Genomic DNA, 13,581 nt, shown 5'->3' with positions numbered 1-13,581 from the left:
TCTACAATTCAGACGGACTTTGGCCTAAACTCTCGGCCCATTCGTGAAGTGGCTGGCCCAGTGTCAGATCGGCTGCGATTCGGGCTTTGGCAGTAACATGTATATAGGTGTACTGCTTATAGATTCTTTTTCTAAAAAATGATCTGCATATATTAAACTTTTAATTTTTTTCCCCATTTCCCAGTCATTTTACATGTATACATTATTTTGAACGGTGATTTTTTTTTAAATACCAAAAAAAGTTATTTTTTACTCTTTCTCTCACACACACACACACATCAAATATTTCAACTTGTTTCGACATCTCTTATTACACTGCTGGCCACCGTAAATGCAACACCCTGAAAGAAGCATGCAAATAATATGAAATTTACAACATGCATTAGCGGAGGTGAGATATGCAAATGATTAGAATTTCAGCGCAGACGCACATCACGCGCGCCTGTGGCGCCACTTCAAAGCGCTATTTAAGGCTTGGAGATTTCGACGATTTCAAGTATGGCAATTGTGTTTTTCTTGTGGTTTTTTTCAAAAAAACGATCAATTATGCCTCGTAGAAAACAGCGATCATCTTTTGATCAAGTATCCGAGTTCGACAGAGGAAGGATAGTGGCCTACCGAGATTGTGGATTATCTTTCAGGGAAATCGGTAGTCGTGTTGGACGAAACCAAACAACTGTAATGCGGATATGTGATCGTTGGATGCAGGAGGGTACGGCGGACCGACGTGTTCGTTCGCATCCACCTCAGTGCACCACTTCACGTGATGACAGGCGTATTGTGCGTATGGCAGTGACGGATCGCTCAGCCACATCACGAACCATAGCACAGCACAGCACATTCAGTCTGTACCGCATCATCCAGTGTCTGCGCGTACCATTCGACGCCGTTTACAGCAGAGTGGTCTGTCCGCAAGACGTCCATTGCTTCGTCTACCCTTGACGCAGAACCACAGACGTCTCCGCCGCCAATGGTGCGATGAAAGAAGGATGTGGACGGCACAATGGAATGAAATTGTCTTTACTGACGAGTCACGCTTCTGTCTGCAACACCACGATGGTCGGATTCGAGTCTGGAGACACCGTGGAGAGAGGATGCTGAACAGCTGCGTTATGCACCGCCACACTGGTCCTGCACCGGGTATTATGGTATGGGGCGGTATTGGATATCACTCGCGCACTCCTCTAGTACGCATTGCCGGTACTTTAAAAAGCCAGCGCTACATCTCCGAGGTGTTGGAGCCAGTTGCCCTTCCTTACCTTCAGGGCTTGCCCACAGCCATATTTCAACAGGATAATGCGCGACCACACGTGGCACGCATTGTCCAAAGGTTCTTCGTCAATCGCCAGATTGAATTGCTTCCCTGGCCAGCTCGCTCTCCGGATCTTTCGCTGATAGAAAACATGTGGTCCATGGTTGCTTAACGATTGACCCAGATTGACCCCAGCTGCCACACCAGATCAACTTTGGCAACGCGTGGAAGCTGCTTGGTCTGCTGTACCCCAAGAACACATCCAAAGTCTCTTTGAATCAATGCCGAGGCGTGTGGCAGCGGTGATCTCCAACAATGGCGGCTACTCTGGCTACTGATTTTGGCAGGAACCACACTTCACAGAAGTCTATAAATTTAATCATTTGATGCTTGGTCAACATGTTATCTACAAAATAAATATTGTTGCGATATCTCTTGTCTTTCTTGGTGTTGCAATTTGGGTGGCCAGCAGTGTATTTGGTGCCCTGTGTAATTGCATAGGTCGCACTGACCTAAAACCGCCATTGGCCTTATATTGTTCTGGTAGCCTTTGTTTATCATTCACGATATTATATCGTCACCTTTACTTTATTGGCGCAAAGGATCCGTGAAACACCAAATGTTTAGAACCCTGACTTATTTTATTTGTTTTAATTACACGGGACATGGTCTCAACATGGTCGATCTCAGGTTGAAAACTAGCACACCAAACCTGAGTAAAGTTATTTTTAACTCAGTTTTTTTTTTTGTAGCACATTAAAATATATTGTAAAATGCGTCTATAATAGTAATGAAAGAAAACGACAACAAACACACAGGCCTCATACCAACTGATAAGAAAATTCCATTTACTTTCAATACATGTTGTATAGACTTACGGATAAATCATTGAATAGAAGAATTCAGTATGTACTTGTAGGGGGTGTTTTTTACAATGTGTTCAATGGTTACTGTGTAACGATTTATCTACTACAGATAAGCCGTTAAATTAATCAAAGAAATCACAAAAGTAAGTGTTCTTTCTAGGAGAGTATCTACGAAACTCTTTCTACTTAAAACCCAATACTTCTTTTCAGACCTCCTCTTCCTCATCTCCTGTTCATCTGTGGTTTTCCCCAAACAGGCTCATAAAATGTAAGAGGAAAAGGGATGTTTTTGCTTCAGGATCTTTGCATAATTCTCTCAGTATTAGGATTTTATAGACGGCACAAGGTGGCTTGTACAGTTTTAGAATTGGAAACTGGAAGCCCCCTCCCTCCCATGTATTTTTCTTCCCTCTATTTCTTTTCCATGCAATCTAGGGAAAATTAATTAATTTCTAAACGAATTTTTCCCACTAACTTTTTTAAATTTTTTTTATATTCCATTGCAAGAATTACTGTGTTGCATCTGTATTTTTCCCGAATTCTCGGGAATTTATCTCTTGATTTCGGGAACGGGAAATCGTAAAAAATTCCCGAAAACGGGCGGGAAATCCTAACCCTGTATATATAAAGGGTGAATTAAAACTCAACGTACAAACTTTTAAGGGAGGTAAAAACGCAAAAACACAAAAACAAGACATAATCACATAGGGATGTATGACCGGAAACATCAACCTGATCAGCTGGAGGATAAACGAAGATGCCGAAATGACAAGCCAATATTGGGCGAGAGAACTCTTTATTTAGCAATACTTTACACGAGGACATTACGTGTAACACGTTAAGTTTCACAGCAAGTGTTCAACGTTCTTACCTTCCACGTAGCAAGAATCTCCGTCTCCGTCGCGGTTACAAACGTCCACAAAATGACGAGTATTTTTGAAAGGGCTCGACAATAAATGCGTCGCCGTTGTGAAGCGGGCATAACTGTGGATGGTAAGAACTTTGAGCACTTGTGAAACTTAACGTGCACATGTACTGTCCTCTTGTAAAGTATCGCTAAATAAACAGTATTTTCACCCATTATTGGATTGTCACTGTTGCATCTTCATTTATCCTCCAACTGATCAGGTTGGAGTTTCCGGTCATACATCCCTGTGATTCTCTTTTGTTTTTATGTTTTCTTCCTCCCCTAAAAGTTTTTACGTTGAATTTTGAATCACCCTGTATATATTGCACAAAAAAGTATGTTCACTCATGTGTCAAACGTTTGTTAGACAGTTCAAAACAATCACTTGTTGCCAATTGTCAACATTAAACTTCAATTCCTTACATAATGAAATATTTTGCAAAACCTGAATATAAAGGGTGCATAGTTAATAGCATTCACTGCAAATTACTGGCAAAATGTTGATCCTAGAGACATACTTCCAATTGGAAAAATGTCCAAATAACATGTAGATCTCGGATATGTCATTCATTTTGCAAGAGATTGTATAGTTATTGAAATTAAAAAAATAACTTTTTATACGGGTAACCCTGCTTTGAAAAAAAAATGCGTTTAAAAATACATACACTGCTGGTACACCGTCTGCCCAAAAGTTTCTGGAAAGAATTTTTGGTCGTATTTGTTCGTTGCACAATCAATCAAACATGGATAACATTTCAATCCCCATATATTTGCATCCGTCACATGAATTCTGTGGTAAGTTATTGTTCATCGTGAGAGACTTTTTCTTTGTCATTTTTCGATGTGAGTAGAACAAGAGCGAGTTGTTACCAAATTTTGCTTCAAACGTGAAACGCGTGAAAAAAACTTATGAATTGATGAAAGTTGCCCAAGGTTTACAATCATTAAGCGCGGCGGTTAAGTAAGGGCTTTTTGCGGGCCGATAAGGAAAAGTATCAACGAGGAACCTTTAAGTATGAATACACAGACAGTAAAATCTTCGTGATATCTTAAGGTTTTACGCATTTCATCTACTGTGAGAAGACATATTTCAAACTACCAGACACATTCTCTATTTATTCGGCGGAATTGTACGCTATCCTTCAGGCTCTACGTCATATACGATGTAAACGCCACCGACGATGCGTCATTTATACTAACTCTCTCAGCGCATTGCAAGCACTGTGTTGTGTTCCTTTAATTTTCACATTCATCTACATATTTATTCATGTCATTTAGGAGATTTTTGAAACTGCTATAAAAAACTATATTTTTTTTATATTTTGCTCAAAATCGTTTTGAATTTAATTTTAACTTCGTTTCGTCACTTGTCTTCCTTCTTCTAAGGGCATTTGATGGCATCAACATCTTGCACTAAAAAATCACGGTGGTGATAAAGGAAGTTATTGCTTTCTGTGTAAGACACGAAAATGCAATACGGTAAACCTCTTTGGTGGGGTAATACATCTTGGTGAATTTTTATGATAAATTAATCAATTACAATTTTTTGCGGCGAATAAATACATCAAAGCACATTTTCTGATGATATTAATAATGTCGATGTAGAAAAGATAACAACAGCATAAATTTGAAAACACGTAACGTCAATAAAACCTAAATCCAATCCAGTTATCATTCTGATAGTGTTCTATAAATCAACATGTCGATGTTTCTTCACTGATCCTCGTAAGTCATTTGTTTGGTTTAAAAAAATATTTTTCTTCCGTATAATATTTTTACTCAAAAGATTTCATTTCCATTTCTAACCTGCCACATAATATAATAATTATCATTATATTACAATTCAATTTCTAATGATAATTTGCTTTTATAAGAGTTATAGACAGAAAATGTTGATATCGGATTGATTGCTGAGAAGATGATTATCGGTGATTGCGCAGTACACATAATCACAATTGTTCTTGTCAAAAAAAGAAATGTATAATTTCCGTCTAGATTCAGGGTGGCTCCAGTATACTCGTACATATGGTGCAATTTCTCATAAAATATCAAGTGATAGTAAACCTTGCCTGTGTGTGATAGTGAAAACTATAGAAAACTGCATTTTGTAAGAGTGCGTCAGTATTAATCTGCATGAACTTTCATTAATCCCTCATTTATGCCACAAAGTATGCATGTGTCTACGTAAAAAAAAGAGAAAAACTCATTTTTTCAATATCTTATCTTCTCACATACCTTACTTTAAATACGCAACATGTGCTTGTATTTCTACTCTAATAACTTTCCAAAGTTTTCCTTTAATCAGTAAATTGTGAAACACAAATTATATAAACAATGCTTTTCATTTTATGAAATACGTCGTTTGGAATCTGAGATACATTTTAATAATAGTTACTTTAAATTAGTTTTTATTTCAAATTTTGATTATTTGTTTGCGAATGTTGAAGCTTTGAATATTAGTTTTTTAATACTCTTTTTATTCTTACCACTGGGATGTTTAATTCCTAGAGGCAGTCGATGGCAAGTCAGCAGCAGGATTCTAGTTGCTATTTTAGTCACTGTCGTTGCTGCACTTCTTGTGGCCGTTGTTGCTGTTATTATGGTAAGGAGAGCCAAGAGACGATTAAGAGAACAAAAGCGTAAGTGTAGAGAAGATCGAATTCAATTCATTTGATATATTCCCCGCATTTAAAAAGAAAGGAAAAAATTAAGCATTCAGAAGTATATATGCATTTCACTTAGCTGAATTTATGCGAACCTTTTCCAAAAGGAAAAAAGGAAATTAGCTGCTAGGAATGTGAGAAGATTTATGAGCCGTACGTAAATAGTTCCGTCAATATTCTTAAAATTCCGTTACCAGAGTCAGAGCTGAAACTATATTACGAGAGGTAAATGTTTCCAATAAATAGAAGTTGATTTTGATTGCAAGATTTACAGATGTATTTTAAATACGTAATAATAGACAAATTCAAATTTCCGAGGCTGATGTCACTCTCCGCCATTCATACAAAGGTTTTTTAACAGCTGGCTGATGCGAAGATATATTTTGGATAAAATTCAACTGCCCCTGAGGGGAATCAAACCCACGTCCTTTCACTTTCCGGGCGAACGCCCTAGACTACAGAGGCAACGAATGTCTCAATCTTTCCTTGGAGCGTGTGCACTGAACGCAATTGTGAGCTTTGGCCTGAGTTAGGTGCCACCGTCACGTATGGTCCCGTTCAGTGCACACGGACTCCAAGGAAAGATTGAGATATTCGTTCCCTCTGTAGTCTAGGGCAGTGGTTCTCAACCGGGGGCCCTAGGATATTCCAGAGGGGCCATGGAGGAAAATATCGCAAAAGTGGAGCCATGGCTGCTGATAAGGGGGCCATGAAGAAATTTATTAAAAGAGTGACCAAAAAAATTTAATTTCAAACAAAATGCATAGAATATTTTTTTCGCAATTTTTCCCCCATTTAAGTAACACTAACGTTTGATTGGTTGGCAGGATATTTCAATGCCGAACATAAATAAGGATCTGAGTAGGTGAAAGATGACATTTAGCACTTGAAATATCAAAATTTTTAAGAGTTTTATGAAAATAAATAAAAATCAAAATAAACATAATGCAACACAGTAAAAAAAATATATACTGTAATAAATTTTTGTTTTCATTCAAATCATTGTTTTCGTGAAAAAATAAATTAAATTCAATCTTATATTTATACTTCAAACAATATTTGAACAATTGTATTTACGGGAAAATGGGGGGGGGGAAGTGGTAGGAAATTAATCATGGTCACAAGGGGGGCCACAGGAATGAGAAATGGTTGAAAGGGGGCCATGGGCAAAAAAAGGTTGAGAACCGCAGGTACCTTTTATACATAGTAGGAAGAAAAAAATTGTAGAAAAATCTAGAGATATCAAAATAGAGAATATGAAGAAATAGCGAAAATAGCTTTTTAAATGACAAAAGCGTTGGTGCTGCTCACTTCTTCATACAAAAAATATGTATACACATGACGGAAATTATTTGAAGGAAAAAATAATACAAAACAGAATTTATGCAAGAGTTTAATAAAAACTGTATGAATGGATTGTGATGCATTCTTCGAAAAGAGTAGGCGTTTCTGAAGAGTGGGTATGCCTAATTGCTCTAAAAATTCCAACCCTTGTTTTCTGACGCCTGCCTTCTCAACAAGATTTCGGACGAAAAAATGAAAAAAAAATATTAAAGAAATTACATTATTTGAAAATATACAGAGCTTCAAGTTATAAGCAAAATAAGGAATCAGAAAAGTATACACAAAATTACAAAATATACAGAAATTACAGGACAAGGGGATACATTTGTGTTGTTTTGAATGTTTTGGAGATGTCGTGAAGAAGGCGGTGGGTATGCTGTTGCCAGATGCTGCTTTGGAAAGATTGAGGAGTGCTGTAGTGAAAATTGCTGCTTATTAATACATACGTGGCCGAATCTACTTATTTGTGGAATGAGAGTGTTTCTGAATATTTTAATGCTGATATTTTTGAGTGCCAGTGTCTTAAACAATTAATAAAAAAGTTCGTTTTTCTTTTGTCGTATACACCTGTTTTCCATTTATTGTTGTTTTATATCCAGGAAATTGAGTTGGTCTTCCTTTGTGGTTTCCTTCAGAGAAAGCTCTTCAAGGTAGATGCTGGAGAAGATACTGTTAAAATTGCTGTTATTGAAGATGATTGATCATCACAATGTAACGAAAGCCATGAATGAATGAACGACAAAACTTTACTACTGGACTTATCCGGTTGCCAAGATCTCTTACAGCTCAGCTCCTAGGCAGAATCCGGAACACTTTATTTTGTGTCAAAAAAAGCACATACAAAATTTTTACAACATATAAACCTTCCGGAAGATGCCCATATCCACGCTTTCGCTGATGACTTCGCCTTTGTGATAGGGTCAGTTAATGTATCACAACTAGCGATAAAGGCAACTAACGCTTAACGATTTTTCGAATTGGCTTAACAAACATAAACTCAACAGGAAAAACACAATTTCTCTGTTTCACAAAAAATAAATATCCCCCTAGGATCAAAATTAATGGTAAAAATATTCAATGTGTAAACAATCTCAAATATGTAGGCGTAACTATCCGAAAAAAACCTAGGCTGGGGAAGCACACATCAATGAACGAAAATTAAAAGCCACTGGCTTCCATTTTAAACTAACTAAAATAGCAGGCAAATCCTGAGGCATCTCACAAAGCATTAGGAACACCATCTACAAGACGGTAATAGAGAGATTCTTGCCGTGTATTCTCTTACCAAGCTGAGGCCCGTGGTGCCTCAGCTTGGTATAAGCATCCAACCAAAAAAACATAACACACAGGCCCTAGATAGCGCACAGAGGAAATTTCTTTTAACAATAACCGGGGCCTACGACACAACCGCCACACTCCGACTCCAGGTAATCACAGGCAACTAATACTACACCTAAAGCTCCAAATGGAAGCAGTCTACACAAAAACGCAGTGAGGTTTAGGCCTGCTATTTTAGTTAGTTTAAAATGGAAGCCAGTGGCTTTTAATTTTCGTTCATTGATGTGTGCTTCCCCAGCCTAGGTTTTTTTCGGATAGTTACGCCTACATATTTGAGATTGTTTACACATTGAATATTTTTACCATTAATTTTGATCCTAGGGGGATATTTATTTTTTGTGAAACAGAGAAATTGTGTTTTTCCTGTTGAGTTTATGTTTGTTAAGCCAATTCGAAAAATCGTTAAGCGTTAGTTGCCTTTATCTCTAGTTGTGATACATTAACTGACCCTATCACAAAGGCGAAGTCATCAGCGAAAGCGTGGATATGGGCATCTTCCGGAAGGTTTATATGTTGTAAAAATTTTGTATGTGCTTTTTTTGACACAAAATAAAGTGTTCCGGATTCTTCCTAGGAGCTGAGCTGTAACAGATCTTGGCAACCAGATAAGTCCAGTAGTAAAGTTTTGTCGTTCATTCATTCATGGCTTTCGTTACATTGTGATGATCTAATCATCTTCAATAACAACAATTTTAACAGTATCTTCTCCAGCATCTACCTTGAAGAGCTTTCTCTGAAGGAAACCACAAAGGAAGACCAACTCAATTTCCTGGATATAAAACAACAATAAATGGAAAACAGGTGTATACGACAAAAGAAAAACGAACTTTTTTATTAATTGTTTAAGACACTGGCACTCAAAAATATCAGCATTAAAATATTCAGAAACACTCTCATTCCACAAATAAGTAGATTCGGCCACGTATGTATTAATAAGCAGCAATTTTCACTACAGCACTCCTCAATCTTTCCAAAGCAGCATCTGGCAACAGCATACCCACCGCCTTCTTCACGACATCTCCAAAACATTCAAAACAACACAAATGTATCCCCTTGTCCTGTAATTTCTGTATATTTTGTAATTTTGTGTATACTTTTCTGATTCCTTATTTTGCTTATAACTTGAAGCTCTGTATATTTTCAAATAATGTAATTTCTTTAATATTTTTTTTTCATTTTTTCGTCCGAAATCTTGTTGAGAAGGCAGGCGTCAGAAAACAAGGGTTGGAATTTTTAGAGCAATTAGGCATACCCACTCTTCAGAAACGCCTACTCTTTTCGAAGAATGCATCACAATCTATTCATACAGTTTTTATTAAACTCTTGCATAAATTCTGTTTTGTATTATTTTTTCCTTCAAATAATTTCCGTCATGTGTATACATATTTTTTGTATGAAGAAGTGAGCAGCACCAACGCTTTTGTCATTTAAAAAGCTATTTTCGCTATTTCTTCATATTCTCTATTTTGATATCTCTAGATTTTTCTACAATTTTTTTCTTCCTACTATGTATAAAAGGTACCTACGATTTAAAAAGACATTTTTACAACAGCATACCCACCGCCTTCTTCACAACACGTCCACTACATTCAAAACAACACAAATGCATCCCCCTTTTTAATGTACGTCCGATGATTTTTGACTACATTTTGAACTTAATTTATTTTTTGTAATTTTTATGAAAATTCCCTGTAATTTCTGAACATTTTTCATTTTGCTTATATAACTTGAAGCTCTGTATATTTTCAAATAATGTATATTTTGTCAATATATTTTTTTCATTTTGTCAATATATTTTTTTTCATTTTGTCAATATATTTTTTTCATTTTTCAATATATTTTTTTTCATTTTTCATTTCATTTTTTCGTCCAACATCTTGTTGAGAAGGCAGGCGTCGGAAAACAAGGGTTGGCATTTTTAGAGCAATTAGGCATACCCACTCTTCAGAAATGCCTACTCTTTTCGAGCTATGCATGACGACCAACTCCATCTTGTGTATTCTGTTTTCTTTTTCAAAAATGTTTTTTTTACTGAAAAAAATCAAAACAATCGTACATCAAATCGCACAATTCTATGTTAATATTTGTAAATATTCATTCTATAGGCATAAGTGCAGAATTAATCAGGTTGTTCTTTTTTTCTCATGCAAATTTAGGAAACATGAAAAGAGCGTGTGGGACGTAAGTACTTTGTTGTTTGAGAAGTTGAATTTATTATTTTTTCAATCTTATACTGAGTATCCTTTCTTATCGCCTGTCCACAACCTCATTCCTGAACCGTTAATGATCCTTTATTCAATTTTGTATACCGCTGAAAAAAAAAATCTGTGTTTGGGGTATGACTGCGATGGTTTTGACTTACTCTGCTAAAATCGGATTTTGCGCAGCTTGAGGCGGCTTAGTGCTACGGGTGTAGATCGGACTACATGGTGTTTTGAACAGGGCCGTCATTTCAACTTTTTCCAGGGAGAGGCAAAGCACATGTACTCAATATACGTATATATATATACCATTTTTAGTGTATTTTCGAAAGCCGGGGGGGAACGGCCCTCCCCCCTGCACCCCTAAATGGCGGGTCTGGTTTTGAACCGATACACAGGGTGTCTCAGTATCAGGTTTACAAACTTCTAGAAGGGGTAGGGTACGCCTAGATAACTCGGAATCACATCGCATGGTTGAAAATGCTTCCGTGATGCGGTAGGGTACACAGGAATTCACCCGAAGTGAAAGGACACGGCCTAAGTGAACACGTGTTTTAATAATAAATGTTCATCGAAAAGTAACAGACGTCAAGGGTGCTCAAAGGAGCTGTATTGCAGGTCTCACATCTCAGAAGCATTGAATTTCGAACATTCTCAAGATTCCGGACATGTCTAGGACTACCCTGTAATGCAGGCAACAGGTTTTATTTGCCTCCAGTCTGGGGACTCCTGGAGAAGTAATCAAGACATAATAGAACCAGCGACAGAGTAGGCCAATGAGTAGGGGCGCAGTAGATCAGGTCGATAAGATGCTCGCCTAAAGTACCAAAGGATATTTAGAGATGTCGCGAGTTCGATACCCTGTTCGTTCGTCCTTGTCAGAAAACTTTCCTGACACAGGGGTACAACAAAAAAGGCGACATGACTGCAGAAAAAATTGCTACCGCAGGGAGTCCCCATCGAGGGGTTAGCGCACCAACCTCTCGATGAGTATAAAAAAGCAAGCCTGCCGTTCGGAATCGGCAATAAATTGTAGGTCCCGCGCTGATTAGTCCTCTTGTGCAAATGACCGTGGTGCGAAAAAAAGAGATAAAAATGAGGCAATGAGTAGACCAAACGCCCGTAATCGCCGTTCTCGTATAACGTCATTTGACGTGTCGGGAAATCATTTCCGAACTTGCATCATATGTGATTCTGAGTCGTCTGGGTGCACTCTACCCCTCCTAGCAGTTTGTAAACCTGATGCTGAGACACTCTGTGCAATATTTAATACTTGCTGTATTAAACTTGCAACAATATTTAATAACTTGCCTGTTCCTGTCAATGAAACCGTCACTCAAATGCTTTGTTTCCACTTTTTGTAGGCATGTAACGCCTTTCCTTCGAACGTATAAGTTACGGAACACCCTTTATCCCGGTCAACAACAATTACATGTTCTAAGAAAGCTTATTGAGAATATCGGATCGTAGACCAATATAGTATTTGACATATAGTATGAATATGAATATATAGTATTTTGATAAAATAGGTATTTTTTCATTGATTTTTTTAATGTCGAAAAAATGGTGATATATGCAAAGAATGTTCCTAAAATTCAACGTTTCATAATTCGGTCTATTGCATTATAAAATTATGTATTTTCAACATGTCAGTACAGGAAATTTTCTTTTAAAAAAACATTGTTTTTTCACTCAGACGGATTTTTAGATGATGGGTCTGATGACATGTGAAATATTTCTTCGTAATCGAAAGTAGACTAAGGTAGAGGACGTAGTGAAACTAACGACTGAAAAACTTGCTAAATGGACAACGATAAGAGCGGACACCCTGAAATTTGTGTGTCTAAAAAAGAAAAAGAATCTGTTATTTTATTTTGACCACTCTTTGTATTAATTCGTAAAACTTGTATCGTGTATGTGCGTAGGGGATATATATATAAAAAACTTTTTTTTATATGAAAACAGAAAACAAATTAATTATGTGAACTGGAAAGCATAAAAATAACAATGAAAATTTCAAAAAGAAAAAAATGGAAGAATTCAAAAATGAAAAAAGTTATAGCCAATGTCTAGGGCTCCTCTCATCAGGAGGATCTTTCACGAAATCAGCCAGCAAGTCTATCCTAGCACATTAAATCTTAAAAAAACTAATCACAACAATAATCAAGATGATTTCCTTGACTTACAAATAAACATTGTTAACAATATGGTCTTAACTGGTATCCACGACAAAAGAAAAGACTTTAATTTCAAAGTCGATTTTCTAACCAATCACAATTCAAATATCAGCAAAAAGGTTTTCAAAAATATTGTATTTTCTCAACTATCTCGCTCCTCGTTTCCTCCTTGGACTTACTTCCTCCTCACACCAATAACTATAATTGTTCACTTTGAACACAACCCGCGTAGGACTAACGCACGATATGTACTTGTATCTTCTGCATCTATTTTATATATTTTTATATATTGACTGCTTCTTTGCTTCTTTCCTACTTCACAAAAAAAACATTTGTTTTTGCTTCTATTTTGATTTTTAAATTCAATTGTACTTAAATTGTTGTACTCTTCAATTATTAAAGAACGTCGGGGGATCGAGCATCTATTTTTCGGCTATGAATGCCAGCATATGCTCTCAGAAACATTCTGTGTTTAGCCAATGTCAGGGTGTTCCCTCTGATGTGTCCCCTAGACATTGGCTATAACGTTTTTCATTTTTGAATTCTTCTATTTTTTCTTTTTGAAATTTTCATTGTTCTTTTTTTGTTTTCCAGTCCACATAATTAGTTTGTTTTCTGTTTTCATTAAAAAAAATGTTTTTTAACAATGTTTTTTCACTACACTGCATGTTACAGCTGCCTATGGTGCTGGTATTGGTGAGTTTCGACAAAATTTTTAAAATTTCTAACTTTCATAATGTTCATTTTGTACATTTCTCTATGTATATATATATATATATATATATATATATATATATATACAGGGTGTTCTGTTAATGGACCGACGAACTCAG

At 36.6% G+C, this 13,581-nt stretch overlaps 1 protein-coding gene across 5 annotated transcripts in view; it reads left to right on the top strand.

Moving 5' to 3' along the window:
- LOC149072102 (neural cell adhesion molecule 2-like) overlaps positions 1–13,581 on the top strand; it is a 396,536-nt gene that overhangs the window by 332,431 nt on the left and 50,524 nt on the right. For all 5 annotated transcript variants that reach the window (XM_089247386.1, XM_089247385.1, XM_089247387.1 and 2 more), the window contains 2 exons: positions 5,536–5,664; positions 10,527–10,551. In XM_089247386.1, coding sequence (XP_089103512.1) covers positions 5,536–5,664; positions 10,527–10,551 — 154 coding nt within the window. The remainder of the gene's footprint in view (positions 1–5,535; positions 5,665–10,526; positions 10,552–13,581) is intronic.

The sequence above is a fragment of the Pholcus phalangioides genome, unplaced genomic scaffold (genome assembly GCF_987345545.1).
Source record: "Pholcus phalangioides strain wild (caught in Gottingen) unplaced genomic scaffold, Ppha-v1.0 ptg000017l_1, whole genome shotgun sequence".
In the NCBI taxonomy this organism is placed as follows: domain Eukaryota; kingdom Metazoa; phylum Arthropoda; class Arachnida; order Araneae; family Pholcidae; genus Pholcus; species Pholcus phalangioides.
Note: the sequence above shows the minus strand (reverse complement) of the source record. Positions and strands in the feature narration are given on the sequence as shown.